The 18,088-nt window shown below is 32.5% G+C and overlaps 3 protein-coding genes across 3 annotated transcripts; 2 read left to right on the top strand and 1 right to left on the bottom strand.

The window, feature by feature from the left end:
* Positions 1-522: 522 nt before the first annotated feature.
* LOC100499937 (40S ribosomal protein S21) lies at positions 523-2,210 on the bottom strand. The gene is made up of 4 exons (XM_003533345.5): positions 2,116-2,210; positions 1,928-2,021; positions 1,670-1,802; positions 523-735 (listed from the first exon to the last, which is right to left on the bottom strand). The coding sequence occupies exons 2-4, from the start codon at positions 1,975-1,977 to the stop codon at positions 670-672; spliced, it is 249 nt and encodes an 82-aa protein (XP_003533393.1). The 5' UTR covers positions 1,978-2,021; positions 2,116-2,210; the 3' UTR covers positions 523-669.
* A 4,695-nt stretch (positions 2,211-6,905) lies between these two features.
* On the top strand, positions 6,906-7,409 carry LOC100790873 (translocator protein homolog). The gene has a single exon (XM_003534798.1). The coding sequence runs from the start codon at positions 6,906-6,908 to the stop codon at positions 7,407-7,409; it is 504 nt and encodes a 167-aa protein (XP_003534846.1).
* Positions 7,410-12,194: 4,785 nt separating this feature from the next.
* On the top strand, positions 12,195-14,916 carry LOC100813899 (xyloglucan 6-xylosyltransferase 2). Its single transcript, XM_003533329.5, has one exon. The coding sequence runs from the start codon at positions 12,382-12,384 to the stop codon at positions 13,732-13,734; it is 1,353 nt and encodes a 450-aa protein (XP_003533377.1). The 5' UTR covers positions 12,195-12,381; the 3' UTR covers positions 13,735-14,916.
* The last annotated feature ends 3,172 nt before the right edge of the window (positions 14,917-18,088 follow it).

Genomic DNA, 18,088 nt, shown 5'->3' with positions numbered 1-18,088 from the left:
AACGCACACCTACAAATGAAACTGCAAACCATAGCATAAACTCACCAAGCTACGGATTCGAAGAGTTGATAAAAAATGTTTGAAACCTCATGTTTGCCATCAAGGTTTCATACAATTCCCCATGTATGCTCCATTTGGTCTTAATCTAGGGTAAAGCTTGCTCATGCAAATGGAAGGTTCGGAACTTGGAAGTTCTTTCCAAGATAGAATGCTAAATACTCATGATTTGGGACAAAAATGGCAGCAGAATTTCTAAAATTCTCAATCTAGGATCCATGAGAATACTTCACTAGACATTTTAGGATCCATGAGAATACTTTACTAGACATTTTAAAGGCATCCCAACGTCTTGAGCAAATGTTGTAGAAGTTGATTATTAAACTTGTAGAAGGCCACTATGCCATTTATCGCGATCACCTTCACCGAAGAGGTCAGTTTTGTTGTTAAATCAAACAATACGGTAACAAAAAATCTATGATTGAAATATAAGACAACCAAATATTTATCAACGCACTGGCAAACTGTCAAAAAAGCAAATTTAGCTGGCGGTACCAAATACCAACGAAAATTTAGAATGAGTATTTGCTCAAGACGACAATCATAGTACTCAAATATCTCTAGCAAGCGTAGAAATTAATACATAGCAAAGTAACAAACTATCATGGGTGTCTACTGTTGCTTAACTTCAACTTTCTTCTTCTGCCACAAGCGATCTAGGGCACTGTCAGCATCACCCTGGAAATTTAAAACACAAAAAACATGAGCTAAGAAATGCAATTCCTAAAGGTAATTATCAAGGTGCACCAATGGAACATGTAGGAATTTCCAGGCAGAGAAAAAGGGACCAGAATACAATAGCGAACACAATTTCCAACATAATATAAAATGAAAAGAAAAACATCAAAAGTGTGCAGTCTACTTGGAATCATATTAACTGTATTAGTTTTCTTTCCTTCGTGGAGGATTTCCACAGATAATAACCAAAAGCATTCCTTGTTTTCAATTTGTTTGTTCTTTTCAATGATTTATGTAGGAACTAAATTAAATTATCATTTATACAAATAATAAACAATGCCAAGGTATTTAAAATGACAAGAAATACAAAACCAAAGATCAAAACAGGAAACTCTAACATCCACAGCTCCCATCCGATCCCCAATTCCCCAAATAGAGAACGAGTAATTAAATAGAAGAGAAACACATGATCAACCAGTACAGTTTGATACTAATTATAACATTTTGCAATGGCTTTAAACAGTGTTAATAAATCGTGGGTATAGCAGGTCCAATAGCAACACATTACAAACCAAATCACTTAGTAAACGCAAACAACAAAAAAGCAATGTAGTGTTATAATTTATGCAGATTGGTTGATAAAAGCCATTAATGCTCATTTTACGCAACAACAAAAATTATCGAAAACAAAGCATTTTTTACATTTTATATTTCTAATGTAACAAGTATTTATTTCCCAAATAAAAAAATCAATTTTGCTAAATAGACATTAACAAAACACTATTAATATCTGGGATAAATCAACAAACACATAAAAGGGCAATATTCCACTATTGTATACTTGCATAGAGGCAAAAATAAAACAATAAATAATAAAAATAAACAAGAAAGAAATTCCAGAACAGAATAAAAAAAAAGTGAAAAAAATTTAGACCTGAGCACGTATGAAGCCGCAGAGAGCAAAAGTGGAGAAATGGCCATTGTAGACGCCATTCTCATCCACATGCCCAATGTTAACCTGAACCGAAGCATGGTCCTTAGCGGTAATCAATCGGTTTGTGGCAGAGCTGCACCAAATTCACAAATCCATTCAAATTCCAAAAAAAAAAAAAACTCAACAAATAAACAACCATTAAACCAAAATTTTCCAAAAACTAAAAATTAACAGTGATAGGAGAATTAAAGCTCATACCACTTCCTAGGAATGTAAAGCTCGGTGATCTGTCCTTCCTCGTTCTGCATCTTAGGTTGAGTGTTATAAAGCGACTTCACAGAGATCTATAAACCTGAATCAGATTACAATAAAGTAGTAATGAGTATCATAGCGCATGTTGAAAGGAATAGTTGAGAGAAAAAACCCTAGAGAGAGAGAGAACGTACCAGAACCAAAGACGAGTGCTAATGCGGTAGAGGAGGCATTGGGGGAGACACCATGGATATAAATCCCAAACCCTAGGATTCTGATTTTGGGCTGGGCTTCAAATAATAGGTTTTAAAAGCCCAATTATTATAAAATAGCATTCATTCTTTTTTTCTAATTTCTAAATAAGTGCTTCAATTTTGACTTATATCTTAGAAATTTTCCAAAAGTTAAAACAAGGTGAAATAATTAAAAAGAAAAAAATAACTTAATATTTTCAACCAATCAAAAATATGATAGATTTTATTTTTTAAATAATTATTTAAAAAACTAATAAAACAAATACAATAATTTATGATTATATAATATTTTTTTCACATTATTAGTACCAAAGGGACGAATCATATGAGAATGATGATCTTATGCAGGGAAGAAGATCACAAATCTCAATCATTAGATTAAAATGAAAAGTTAACATTAAAAATATTTTAAATTCAAATTAACTATAAAATCTCTAAAAGATTCACAAAAAAAAAATCAAATATGATCTAAAAGACCTAATTTATCACATCCAAAAACATGATCATCATCATCACTATCATTGATATTGTCATTATGACCATCGCTATCACCTTCACCATGAAAATCATGTTAGTGGCAATGCCAATGCGACGTGCTTGATAGTCATGACAGTATTTGCAATAGCAATCATAGTGATTGTAGCAAAGTAGAGGTCATGATGAATTTGAGATATTTTAATACCTGATAATTAAAATATTTAAGATATTTGGTTTTTGTTTGGTAAATCTTTCATAAGTTTGCTTGTTATGTGAGATTTTAATTTTAATTTAAAATATTTTTTATTTGGACCTTTTATTTCAAACTAACATTTAAGATTAATCATTTTCATTATAATATGTCCCCTAGTACCTAGACATTTACTCTAAACATAAAATGGACTTTCATTTCCATTTTTTCTTTTACCTAAATCACTTTATATAATCATGTTTTCAAGAGTCACTATTCATTCCATTAAAAAAAAGGCATAGTTCATGTCTTAACAACCACGTGAAAATAAACAGCAAAGTAATTGTGATATATATAAACAAAATAATATAACATATAAAAATTATGTCTTTTTATCAATAGGAATTGAATACAGTAGTAGAGGATTTACATTCCTCACACATATTGTTCAATTAATTGAGTTAAACCACCTTGATATGCACAAAATCCATGTAAAAATACATATATAATTCAGATTTCAATAATGTTAGTCATTTACATTACTTCCTCAATTTTAATTTTCTATATTATTTTAATATTCATAAACTTACATTATACAAATTAAAGGAAATTAAAAATAATAAAGGAAAATACCATATTAACAATAATTATTTGCAAGAAGTCAAGAGCAAACATATCAAAGTTTAAACACAAGATTCAGCCTCTAGCTAAATGATTTGATAAACATCATAACTATTGTGTGTGCATATTAAAATCAAATTGAATAAAATATTCATGCATCAAACACTCCTTAATGAATACTTTACATCTTACATAAAAGTTTGCTAGTTACTCATTCCCCATCTCCCTAAAACTCCACCCTAAGCATCAATTAAACACAAATCCTCGTACTAAAATTATTTAGAATCATGACATCCTCTGAACTATAAAGAAACCCACATCCTCCTTCACACACAAAGATTCCTAACCACCATGTTGGTGAGTCTAAACAATATCTAAAGGCATAACACAACAATTCTTGTTTTGGGGATCTACAATCATATACACCATTTGTTGTGAATGCAATAATAATGTGTTTGGATGGGGAATTTCGAAATTCCAGAAAATTTGAAATGTTAGAGATTTAAAATGTTCTTATTTAAATTTTTTTATTTTGTAAATAATTTATTTGGATGAATCAATTCAAATTTTTGGAATTTCAAATTCTTAGTTTGGATGGAGCAATTCAATATGTATTTTAAATATGTATTTTACAAATTAAATTTTAACTTTAACTTTAATAAAAATAAACATTCACCAGTATTTAATTATCTAATCATTTAAAAATAATTTTAATTTAATATTAGATAAAAATAAACAATTAAAAACAGTATCATCCTTTCAATTTGTTAGTGCAAAAACACACCTAAAGATGTAAACACAGCACACAAGATTTCATGGGCAAACTTTGAAAACGAAAACGAAGAGAAGCATAAAAAAAATGAGGTAGATGAGAAGAAACAAAAAGAGTTTGGCTTTGTGCTTGTGAACTTCAATGAACCGTCGATCTCCGGCGTCGTCGGGTTCAACAACGTCCAAGTTCATCCATTTTTTTCGATTTCAATACAGATCTTCTCTTCTCTGATGATTATGACAATGACACTGCACGAGAGAAAATCTCTTATGGTATTCTTTTGTAGATGAAGGTTTTTGTTGAACATAAAGACGGTTCTCTGTTGCCATCAGAGAAAGAGGCGTTATCGTGGAAGGGATTCCACTGTGATTGAAATTCACAAACACTGCACGAGAGAAAAAGCACGCTTTGAACCACCATAAGAGAAAGCAAAGTGAAACCTTAAGGGTTGTGAGTGGAGTGTCGAGTTAGAGTTGCAAGATTAGGGAGACATGAGTCATAAGAACCTAAGGAAGAGTTATGGGAGACAGAAAATTCAAATTCTTAGATTTTAAAGAGAATTTAAAACTCTCCTATTTGAACTAACTAAAATTCCTTATGCAAATACCAGAATTTTAGTTGCTCCTAAAATTTTGCATCAAAACAGCTTATTTTACAAGTATTTTAAATTCTTAAAAAAATGAATTACCTCCTTAAATTCCTCCATCCAAACACATGGTAAAAGTTATCATGATAATGAACATACACAACATGAAACTTCCAAAATTAAAACGGAATAAATCAAAGTTAGACAACAATGTTATCACTTGCTTCCAAACATCAAACTAAATTCATTAGAAATGCAAAAGGTTTTGTCAACCAGATGCTTTTGTCATTAATGACTTTTCTTACTTTACCTTCAAAAATAATATGCTTAGTTGAATCTCATACTAAAAGCTAACTTGATCAACTAAATAAAATAAGAGAGAAAACTTCATCAACTTAAAATGCACTACAAGGCAAATAGCACTACTAAACATATGCAACTATTAACGAAACAACAATGCTATAGTTTATCCTATTACTACTACTTTTGATACACACTTCAAAACACTATTTGAAACCCCATTAATATGAAACTAAAATGATGAAATTGGCACTCGAAGAGCAAAAAAAAAGAACCTTATTTTGAACATGATCTAATAACTAGGGTTTATGTTTTATGAACTGAAAATGCCAAAGGCCAATCTCATGTGAGGTTTAATTTCTAGCATTTTCTCATCAACAAAACAATGAAATGTTAGAATGTGTGATATGAGCCTAGCAAGCATGAGACTTTAACACACCCTATTTTTTCCGTGATTACTTGCTAGTGGAACTTCAACATGCCTCTCTTCTACCCACGGCTACTTGGGGTGACCCCAATTAGGTGACTTTCTAACAAAAAAAATGTACTTAAAGAAGAGTTAAATGCAAGGAAAATGAAATAAGAGAAGTGGTGCAGTTTCAGTTTGGCATAAAGGGGGTGAGCTTACCATGTCGGAGTGTTTCAGTGTCTTGAATTGATTGTGGCAAAAAGGAGACACAACAAAATGGTGATAATTTAAAGTTGTTTGCTTTTATTTTCAGTGCCTACGGATTATTAGTAGCCCTGAGATTCAAGAAAAGGAAAAGCAAACAAAGCTCGTTAAATTGTCAATATCTTATTGATATTTCTCTCTTTTACACTTTTACCTCCCAATTTATTCAAGATGGAAAATACGCTTTATAATTAGAAAATAAGAAATGTAAACTTTATTTTTAGAATGTAAGAGATAGGGGGACAATAACGTAGAAAGAAAAAAATAGCCTTAAATATACTTTTCATACATGTAATATAGTTAATTTTGATTTTACTATCTAAATTTTACTTTTTTTATTTACTAACTAAAATATTTTTGTTTTATTTTATTATTTATTATTTATAGCTTAATTTAATTTAAAATACATTGTAATTAATTTTAATCTCAACTGCCATATAATGATAACTATATCTTTGTTCATTTCAAATAAATATATTAGAAAACTTTTTCTAAAGTTCTTAAAAAATATGTCATCACTCACCACTCTAATGTCAAATTGTTTAAATTTGTGATCCTCCTATATGTTACATGCATGCGCATGTGTTTGTTTCTTTTTTGTTTTCACATTTTTTTCTCACGATTAAAGGAGATTTCAACGGAATTTTTTCTACAATAGATTTAAAAAACCTATAACTTGTTGGTAATAATTCACCAAAAACATTTCAACATAATAGATAAAGATTTTGATTGAAGTAATTAAATTTATGTCTTTGAAATAATTCTTAATATTTCAAGCAAGGGATATTTTATAAAGTTATATTGGCTTATATTTGCTTGCACCTTTTCTTAAATACTCCAATTATTTAACTCATTTAAGTAAGTTACTAAAATTTCTCCTTCCTTAAATACCGTTGAATTGAAAAAGGACATGAGTATTCAATGGATAATTAACCATTTGTTTCGGTGATCAACATTCCAAACCATGTGCCATAATTTCTTCCCGTGTCAATAACATATTCTTAATTTAAACATTCTCCTAACTTTACTCCAAAACACTCATTTACCAATTTAATCTTTATCCTTACCATTGCCATGGCTTTTCTCCACTTCCCCCAAAAAAATTTTCCACATGGCTTCTCAAACCTTGCATGACACAAAGAAATCTCAAGCTAGGCGAGCATTACGTTCTCTAGCAATAGGCATTGCGGTTCCCTTCACCCTCACGCTAACCATAATCATCCTCTTCGGTTCAGGACGCAAGTACAACCAAATAATATCCAAGCCATTTTGGTTTGCACCACTTTGGTTCATTCACTTGTCCATATTGGGCTCATCTTTCTTCATGGGTCTCGCAGCGTGGCTAGTGTGGGCCGATGGAGGGTTTCAAGGGGAGACTGATGCGATGTCTCTCTACATAGCCCATGTTTCTCTAAGCATTGTGTGGCATCCCCTTGTGCTCGTTATGGGTGCTTATTGGCTTGCTTTGATTTCTTGTCTTGTGAATTTTGTGACCCTCTTTTTGTGTTACTTGAGGTTTAGAAAGGTGAACCCTTTTGCTAAAGATCTAGCCAAACCGTGTTTGGCATGGGCTGCATATCTTTGTCTTGTTAGCTTTAAGCTAATATTTATTTGATTGTAGTTTTGTAGTTATTGATTACTTGATGAGGATCAATACCCCCTTAGATTATCAATCTTAGAGACAAAAAAAATGTGTAACTTTCAATAGTATTTTGCTATTAAGTGTTGTTGGTGTTAAGCATTAGTTAATGAATATTTTGATCTAGAACTCAAAACATTTGTTTATTAATGTTTATTTTGTTACAACTTAAAAAGTTATTTAAAAATGCTTGTTAGCGAAATATATTTAATATTCTATTGTTCTTGAATTATACTAAAGATAAACAAAAAAATATTATTTTGATCGATCATTTAAATAGATTGCATTCTTTCTAACAAAATATTTGTTTGCCTTTAAAATCTCTCTAAAATTTAGTGTGAATAACTATTTTTTATATTAAACAAATTAAATCAAATTCATGGTATGATTTGACTCTAAATTACGAATGGGATGTAGGAAATCAATCATGTTAGGCTCAATTGTATTCAAGGATTATGTATTTCTCATTCGAGCACAAATAGTCTTCTTTGACATTCACTTTTGTCTTCCACATTACTTCAGTTCTAGTTAGACTAGTTGAATCGAATTTGTTCTCTTCAATTTCCGACACAAATAAGTTTGCATCATCCTTCCACCAATCACAAATATACGAATATTGGTCCCTAAGTTTAGAATCTTATCAATTAATTAGAGGTTCAATAAAGAGGATAAAATTACAATTGACAATGTACAAGTGTAGCATAACTCCCTTGGGTTCCTTTCAATTTAAAATGTTCATAATATTGCTCATGTCCCACAGTGACATAATTAGGCGATTCAGCTCCATTTTCCCAACCATTAACACATGAGATAATTTTTTCGCTCGAGCTTAATTCCACTTGTAACTTTTCATTTCTTGTTGTGCCTAACATGAGATAAAAATCATTCTACCCCTAATCATCATCAACACGGGGAGCAAAGTACACTTGAAAACCATAAGCGACGTTCTTGTCATCAATTTGCATATTGCAGTCTTATTCTTCTCCTTCTAAAAGATAAATCACAACACAAGAGGACCCCTATGATGAAATTTTTTAACAATAAGAGTTCATTTTTATCATCAAGAAATTTAAAGGAGATGAAAACAAAGTAAGTATTGTGTAAAATACTAATAAGCACAAGAAAAGAGATTGAAATGTGTTTATAGATTTTCTCTCAAATCCTTTCTTAAAAATGAGTTTTTGCAAAAAAAATAAAAAATAAAATGATACAACTAATTAAATTATTTGGTTAGAATGCAATAAATGAGTTTAAGGGAAAAAAACATTACAAGTGATTTATATCCATTTGTTTAACACAAAAACTACATCTAGTCATTTACTTTTAACTAAGATTTCCACCAACAAATTGAGAACAATTGTTCCACATTGTTACAAGTACTTTTTTTTAAGCTTCCTCAAGCTTAAGCACAAGTTTTTTTTTCTAACTTGCCTCTTTGAACAATTATACAAATATTCTTTGTTTGCAAAATCTTTCCAAGTGCTCAACGATTTAACTAAAGAATGCGTAAAGGAAAAGTTCATTAGGCTATCGTCTAAATAGACAAATGTTATCTACTTTTCTAGTTTAGTCTTTACAATAAAACCATGTTATGGTATAGAAAAAGAAGCACTTAAAAAAATATGTGCAATTTTTATTCATAGTTGGAGCACGAAATGACACTACCACTAATGTATAATTTGATAAAGCATGTTACTTATCTTTCCTGTATTGTAAAAAAAATGTATTATATGTGACCATATTTGCTTTTCAAAATGTGGTATGTTGTCATCTTTGATCCAATTGTCTTGTGTATTACTTCTTTTTCTTTGCATGTTTCTTAATAAAATTGGTAGACTTTTAAGTTTATCCTTGTTTGCTTTAAGGATAAAGTTATCAAAGATTTTCTAATACGCTTCAAATATTATGTGATAAGCTCACCCTTCTTTGTGGATGCACCATATTTTAAAATAAAATGCTTGATAGACAATTCTAATATTAGAATTTTTGATAAAACTAGCTAAAAAATTAACTGTAACCTGGAAAATGAACTAGAAACTGAAAATCTAATTGGTAGCTAAAAGCTGAAAAATCATTTTAGGCTACATTTGACAAAATTAGCTTGAAAGATGTCAGTAACTAAAGGCTAGAAAATTACCTTATTGAATCAAAAGTGTTTGGTAAAATCATTGTTAAAGTAGTTGAAAAATGTAAAATTATATAAAAAAATAAAAATAATAAAAGTTTACCTTAAACATGAGATATCAAAAGGAAAATCTAATAAATGTCCAAGGACAAAAAATGAATAAATATAAAAATCTAGAATTTAATGTTTTAAAAAATGCTACTTCAAGTAGCGTTTAAAAAAAAATACAAGAAGCTACTAAAAAAAGTTTGTTTATCAAACAGTCAAAGTGCCTAACCAATAAAAGAAAATTCCTATGACCGAACAAAGTGTTGTTGGTGTTAAGCATTAGTTAATGAATATTTTGTTCGAGAATTCAAAATATTTGGTTATTAATGTTTTTTTGTTACAAATTAAAAGTTATTTAACAATGCTTGTTAGTGAAATATGTTTTAATATTCTATTGTTCTTGAATTATACTAAAGATAAACAAAAAAATGTTCTTGTGATCGATCGTTTAAATAGATTGCATTCTTTATAACAAAATATTTGTTTGCTTTTAAAATCTATCTAAAATTTAGTATGAATAACTACTTTTTTCTATTAAAAACATTAAATCAAATTCATGGTATGATTTGATTCTAAATTAAGAATATCATGTAGAAAATCAATCATGTTAAACTCAATTATATTCAACAATTATGTATTTCTCATTCGAGCACGAATAATCTTTGACATTTATTTTTGTCTTCCACATTTCTTCAGTTCTAGTTAGACTAGTTGAATCAAATTTGTTCTCTTCAATTCCTGACATAAATAAGTTTGCATCATCCTCCCACCAAACACAAATATACGAATATTGGTCCCTAAGTTTAGAATCTTATCAATTAATTAGAGGTTCAATAAAGAGGATAAAATTACAATTGACAATGTATAAGTGTAGCATAACTCCCTTGGGTTCCTTTCAATTTAAAATGTTCATAATATTGCTCATGTCCCACAATGACATAATTAGGCGATTCAGCTCCATTTTTCCAACCATTAACACATGAGATAATTTTTTCGCTTGAGCTTAATTTGACTTGTAACTTTTCATTTCTCGTTGTGTCTAACATATAAAAGTTAATGTCTTAAAAAATGTTACTTCAAGTATTGTTTTAAAAAAGGTTAGAAATTACTAAAAAGGTTTGTTTATCAAAAGTCAAACAAACTTTTTCAGTTAGTTAAAAAAGCTAAAAACTAGTTGAAATATTTTGACAAACACAAATTGAAGATTATGTTTGACAAAATTAGCTAAAAAAACTATTTGGTAACCAAAAATTAGTTGAAAGTTGAAAAAATATCTTAATGAATTACAAGTGTATGGTAAATTATATGTTGAAGTAATTAAAAATATAAAATTATATAAGTGGACATAAAATTTAACCTTAAATAGAAAGTATTAAAAAGGAAATCTAGTAAATGTTTAAGGATAGAAAGAGAATATATATAAAGCTAAAAGATATAAACTAACATTTTAAAAAATACTACATCAAATAACATCTCAAAAAACACTAGAAGCTATTAAAAAACTCATTTACCAACAATCAAACAAAACTTTTCGGTTAGTAAAAAAAATAAAAAAACTAGTTGAAATGCATTTTCAAACACACTTTTAGTGTTTAAAGGATACTTATATAAGACAAATAGCATATTTCATCATTTTTTAAATATTTCTTTTATTGCAATTAAAACTTTGAAAGATATAAACTATCCTTTTGATTTTTTTACCGAGAAATAAGTAAAATATAACTTGAAATTATTTATAGCAAAAATTAAGTCAGTGGTACCCTAACAATTTTGATTTCTTTTTTGAATTGTTATCCTTTGATCTAACATGTTGAAATTCAACTATTCATTTTGGTTCTTGCTGATTGAACAAACACGAGGAGGGACACACGAGCATTTATGTGATATTTAACATGCCAAATTAACATTACCAACTATTCTAGCAAATATATTTCGTATTTTGGACTAATATAATTGATGATAATTATTTTACAAGAGTCTTTTTTTTTTTGTTATTTCAAGAACTAACAAAATAATGCGTACAAATTCAAAAGATTTTTTGTTTTTGTTTTTCAGCACATAATATCACGAATCTCGATTAACTCTTAAAATGCAAATTTGAATATAACTTTCAGGCTCAACATTTTAGGATCTGATGTGTGATGCTTTAAATGGTTTATGATAAACTCTAATACTATTAGAGAATATAAATTTAAAAATATTTTAATCCTAAAGTTACATCATAAGATAAAAATGATCTCTTATTTATAAATTTTATTATAATTTTATCATGTTTGTGAATGTGAGATTTGAATTTTCTTTTGGATAGTATCCAAAACCAAAGGTACTAAAAAGGTAACTATGGGCACGATGATGATCCAAATGAAGCGAAGTTGCAAGGCAATGCATGTGTCCCCAAGCCCAGTCGATTCTTAGCTGTATACCATCAGAAACAGCTTAGCACACGATGAAGGTGATTTTCATGTCACGCGCTTAGACAATTAATGTCAAATTATTTAGCTAGGTCGTGTCATCTAAACTTTTCCTTATTCTAACACTAATAATAATTTGACCACCCTTCTCATCCTTTTATTATTTAATAACATAACATGCAACAAAATTACACAAAGTGTAAAAGATAACACTTGTCTTCCACCGACAAGGCCGTCTTAAAAGACATACTATATTTTAGGATCTTAGTAGTAATAATCCCCCCATCAATTACTCCCTCGAATCGGCGGCATCTGAGAAAGAAAGAACACGCTCGATTCAACCGAGTCTACTCAGTTAACAACAATGCTGGAGTGCTGCCTTGGAACACGGCGCGTCCGGCAGATTCATCGCGCCTGCCGCCACAGCACCGTGACCTTCCTCTGCCTCTTCCTCACGCTGGTCGTCCTCCGCGGCACCATCGGCGCCGGCAAGTTCGGCACGCCGGAGCAGGACTTCAATGAGATCCGTCACCACCTCTCCGCCGCCCGCGCCCGCCGCGTCCTCGAAGAAGTCAAACCCGAATCCCTATCCTCCTCCGAATCCAACAACTACGCGACCTTCGATCTCTCCAAGATCCTCGTCGACGAGCCCCCCACCGACGACGAAAAACCTAACCCTAACGCGCCCTACACCCTCGGCCCCAAAATCTCAAATTGGGACGAACAACGCTCTTCATGGCTATCCAACAACCCGGACTACCCCAACTTCATCGGACCCAACAAACCCCGCGTCCTCCTCGTAACCGGTTCGTCTCCCAAACCGTGCGAAAACCCTGTCGGAGACCACTACCTTGTCAAATCGATAAAGAACAAGATTGACTACTGCAGGGTCCACGGGATTGAGATTTTCTACAACATGGCTCTCTTGGACGCGGAAATGGCAGGGTTTTGGGCCAAGCTTCCGTTGATTCGGAAGCTCTTGCTTTCTCACCCTGAAGTGGAGTTTCTCTGGTGGATGGACAGTGATGCAATGTTCACCGACATGGCCTTTGAGGTGCCATGGGAGAGGTATAAAGATTCGAACTTTGTTATGCACGGGTGGAATGAGATGGTGTATGATGAGAAGAATTGGATTGGGTTGAACACTGGTAGTTTTCTGTTGAGAAACTGTCAATGGTCTTTGGATATTCTTGATGCTTGGGCTCCAATGGGGCCCAAGGGGAAGATAAGAGATGAAGCTGGGAAAGTGCTCACTAGGGAGCTTAAGAATAGGCCTGTTTTTGAAGCTGACGATCAATCTGCTATGGTTTATTTGTTGGCAACTGGGAAGGAGAAATGGGGTGACAAGGTTTACCTTGAGAATCACTACTACTTGCATGGTTATTGGGGGATTTTGGTGGATCGTTATGAGGAGATGATTGAGAATTATCACCCGGGGCTTGGTGATCATAGGTGGCCTTTGGTGACTCACTTTGTGGGGTGCAAGCCTTGTGGGAAGTTTGGGGATTACCCTGTTGAGAGGTGCTTGAAGCAGATGGATAGGGCCTATAACTTTGGGGATAACCAGATTTTGCAGATGTATGGATTCACTCATAAGTCACTTGGTAGCCGTAAGGTGAAGAGGGTGAGGAATGATACTAGCAATCCTCTTGAGGTTAAGGATGAGCTTGGATTGCTTCATCCTGCTTTCAAAGCTATCAAGCTCTCTTCTTCTTGATATGGTCGAGGTTTTATGATCACAATTGTGGGAAATTGCTGACAAATGTGGCTGATGCAACTACAATTATGGTCGTGCTGTGGTTGTGGTTATGGCAATGGCAATGACAACTACAGAAAATTGCAGTGAGGTCCATTTTTTTAGAAATCTTGGTGATGTTGATGTTGGTTACTTTTCCTAATTCTTACTACTGCTACTTGATATTCATTCATCTGCTACCACACCACTATACTCTTTGCTTTGCAGTTGCGTATGATCATGATGATGATGATAGTGTTGAAAACTGTAATCTTTAATTTATTTTTGCTTTTAAGTTATAGTGATTTTTTTTTAAAAGAACATATGGTCTTCTTCTCTACTCTGTCCTTTTCTAATCCGGGACTCTGTTAGTTCATTTTGTGGATAAATTGATAGATGAGGAATTGTCGAATTGAGAATAATTCCTTTCTTTGTTTTTGGATGAATTTGTTGTCCTTGCTATATCTTTGCTCGTGTTGGTTAAAGGGTCGAGGAAGGAATCTCTTGTTAGTAACGGTTTCTTCTGCTTCTTTGATACGGAATCTGTTTACTAATAGTTCGGACCGTCTTGTCATTGAGATTTCGCTGAAGACATGGTTAATTAAAATGGCAACTAAGATAGAGCTTTTAAGTGTCACTGAGATAGAATAGGTGGTTGTTAATTAAAGGATTTTATAGTTATAAACATTGCAGATATTGACAGGTTAACTTGCAGATTTATGTGTGAACAGATTTGCCTTGGAGAAAGCTTTCGAAGGATGCAATGAATCCAATATCAATTCCTCACTTTTCCATCATATTTTGAAAAGCACACACTCTTGACTCTTGTGTAGTTGTATTCGAGTAGTTTTATTTTCAATTTTTGGGTGCACAGCGAGGATGTCACTGCATGTATAGATTAGTGGCAAACACCGGGCAATATAGCATGTCAACTATGATTTCAAAGTTTAAACTCGAACAATTGGACGGTTTGAGACTCTTGAGTAAACAATAGATCATATATTCTAGCTTTACTGTATTGTCAGGAACTATTCCGGCCACACTAGTCAGGAAAACATCCCACCTTGCTTGGTGTATTTGCAGTGTCGGTCCTGATATTTTTGTGGGTTGAGTATGAAGTAGATGAGGTTTCTTTTTATACAAGTATATTAAAATGTTCAAATATATTGGCTTAAATATGATTTTAGTATCTAACAATAGTGTCATTTTGATTTTGGTCCTTTGAAAATGCTTCTTTTGATTTCTATCCCTGTAAAATTTAATATTTTTTGTTTGTTTTAGTCTTTGTTGTCAACTAATAATGTTAATTAATGACATAATAATGATGTTTGCAATCCAGTGACTTGTCACGTAATTGAGGAGCCTAATAGGAAAGTCGTATGTAATTTTTTTTGGTAAGGTTTGCACGTTGATGACTAATTGGAACATGAGAACCACAAAGGAAATACAATGACTAAATTGATCAAATCTAATAGACACAAGCATAACGCGATTAAGTAAAAGCCATGACAAAAAGGCTTAATTACTTAGAAGAAACAAACACACTTAACCACCAATTAAAAATTATATCTCAAAGTTTGACTACTTGGTAGAGGGCCCTCCCAGAGACTAACAAATCAATGAGAATATTGCTTAACCATCATAAGGTAGAAGCAATAAAGCTTAAGCATCAAAAACAAAAGTCAAAACAATACTTAAGACATAAGCACAAACTAATGAGAATGTTTAACCACCATGGACAAAATCAATAAAGCTTACCATCAAGAGTGAAAGTCAAAACAATGTTTATCCACTCAAAACAAAAGTACAAATCCATGAGAATTCTTAACTATCATAAGGAAAAAACAATAAGCTTAATAATCAAGAGCGGAAATCAAACAATGTTTAACCACTCAAGATAAAAGTACATAACAATGAGAATGCTTAACAACCATAAGGCATAAGCAAAAAAGTTTCATGATCAGGATTGATTTTGGATGAAAAACATGATGTGATTATGAAGAAGTTTTTTGCTAGTTGTTATTCTGTTTTAGTTTGTTGTTGTTACAGTTTGGTTTGTTTTTAATAAGTCCTAGTCTGTAGGATTTAGTTGCTTTTGAATTATTCCAATGAATCATGCAGTTATTCATGAGATATTTTCTTGTATTTTGTTTAGATTTGTAAAGGCTATATAATAGCCTCTTTGAATTCAATAAACATAGCAATCAGTTTTGCAAGAGTTTGAATAATTGCATACCTTTATTATCTTCAAACTGGTATCAGAGCCCCCACTGGGCCTGATACATACATCTAAGCCGCAGCTTAGCTAAGAGAAGTACGACAATGAACGACGTGTTGGACCAGCGACCTCAATAACTTAAGAGGGATAAGCTTAGAATGTAGAAGAAACAACAATCAATTTAATAATGTTCTTTAAACATGCAAGACAAAATTGATTGCAACAAAATAAATGAGATAAGAGAAGAGAGAATGCAAACACAGTTTTATACTATTTCGGCAAAGTTTGTGCCTACGTCCAGTACTCAAGCAACCCACTTGAGATTTTCCTTTCTCTTTGTAAAAATCCGTTTACAAAGTCTAAACCACATAGGGACAACCCATCCCTTGTGTTTAGGAATCCTTACAACTTAAGAGACCCTCAGTCCCTTAATCAATCTCTTTGAATGAGAAGAAAGAAAGAAGAATTCTCTCTTGAAGAGAATGATATTACAATTGAAGTCCATGGAGAAACTCTTAATGGATTTGCAAGTGTTTGCCCAAGAGTTTCTTTTGAGAGAGCATTTGGCAATGAAGTTTTCTTGAATTCTCTCTCATTTCCTTTTGAGAGGATAATACATTTTGAACAAGCAAAACTCTCTCTAAAAATTCATGTCTAAGTCACCTATTTATAGGCCTTTGATGACCATTCACAAATCCAATCAAAAGATGTGACTGTTGGCAGATTTTCTGAAAACTCTCCACTGGTAATCGATTACAATGTTTGTGTAATCGATTACACAATTATATTTTGAAGGGTTATTACTTTTGAATTTGAATTTCCAAAGTTTCGTTGCTGGTAATCGATTACAAACATATGGTAATCGATTATATGTTCAAAATTCAAATTCTAAACCCTTTTCAACAACTCTTTTTCATTCTTCCCTTCTGGTAATCAATTACACTTCCTGGTAATCGATTACCAGAGCCTTGCATGACTTTGAAACCCTTTGTTTTGAGGCAAGGCTGGATCTTTAGTGAATCTTGAAACAAGGCTTTGTTTGTTGAAACAATCTTGAATTAATCTTAAAGCAAATGCTTATCCTTTGAAGCGGCCTTGTTTGATTCTTCTTTGGCATCATCAAAATTCATGTATTCATACATTCACACGATGGACAGAGCTTAGCAAAAATCCCTCACTTTGATGGTCTTCATTATGATCATTGGAGTGAGTTGATAGAGAACTTTCTTCGTGCCAAGGGTCTATGGAACCTGGTCGACAGTGGTGTTTGGGAGGAGAACGACACAACAATGGATTATAAGGCCAAGCATTATCTTTTTAGGACCATTGATAGATCAATCTTCGAACAAATCTTGGATAAGAACACGTCCAAGATTGTTTGGGATTCCCTAAAAAGAAAATTTGGGGGCAATGAACGTGTGAAGAAGTCATTGCTCAATGCATTACGAAGGGAGTTTAAGGTACTTGAAATGAAAGAAGCAGAAACCATTATTGAATATTTTGCAAGAGTAATGGTAGTGGCAAACAAAATTAGGAGCAATGGGGAGAATATGCCTGACTCAAAGGTGGTGGAGAAAATACTTCGAACATTGACAGAGCGGTTCACCTATGTAGTAGTTTCGATCGAGGAGTCAAATGACACAGCAACAATGTCCATTAACGAGCTTCAAAGCTCTCTGGTGGTTCATGAACAAAAGTTTAAAAGGGTCAGTTGAGAAGATGAGTAAGTTCTCAAGGTGGAAAGTAGTAGAGAAAGAGGAAGAGGAGCATACCGAGGTAGAGAACGTGGAAGAGGAAGGCAATCTTTCACAAAGGCCGCAGTGGAGTGCTTTAAGTGCCACAATTTGGGGCATTTTCAATATGAATGTCCCCAATGGAACAAAGAGGCAAATTACGCAAAATTGGATGAAGAAGAAGAGCTCCTTTTGATGGTTGTTGTACAAGAAAATGAAGCAACAAGGCAGGATGCATGGTTCTTGGACTCAGGGTGTTCTAATCATATGTGTGGAGACAAAGGTATGTTCACAAACATGGTAGAAGGACATAAGCACTCTGTTAAGTGTGGAAATAACTCTCGAATGCCTGTAGCTGGAAAAGGCAGTGTTAGATTGGTATTTG

The sequence above is a fragment of the Glycine max genome, chromosome 9 (assembly GCF_000004515.6).
Source record: "Glycine max cultivar Williams 82 chromosome 9, Glycine_max_v4.0, whole genome shotgun sequence".
NCBI lineage: Eukaryota > Viridiplantae > Streptophyta > Magnoliopsida > Fabales > Fabaceae > Glycine > Glycine max.
Note: the sequence above shows the minus strand (reverse complement) of the source record. Positions and strands in the feature narration are given on the sequence as shown.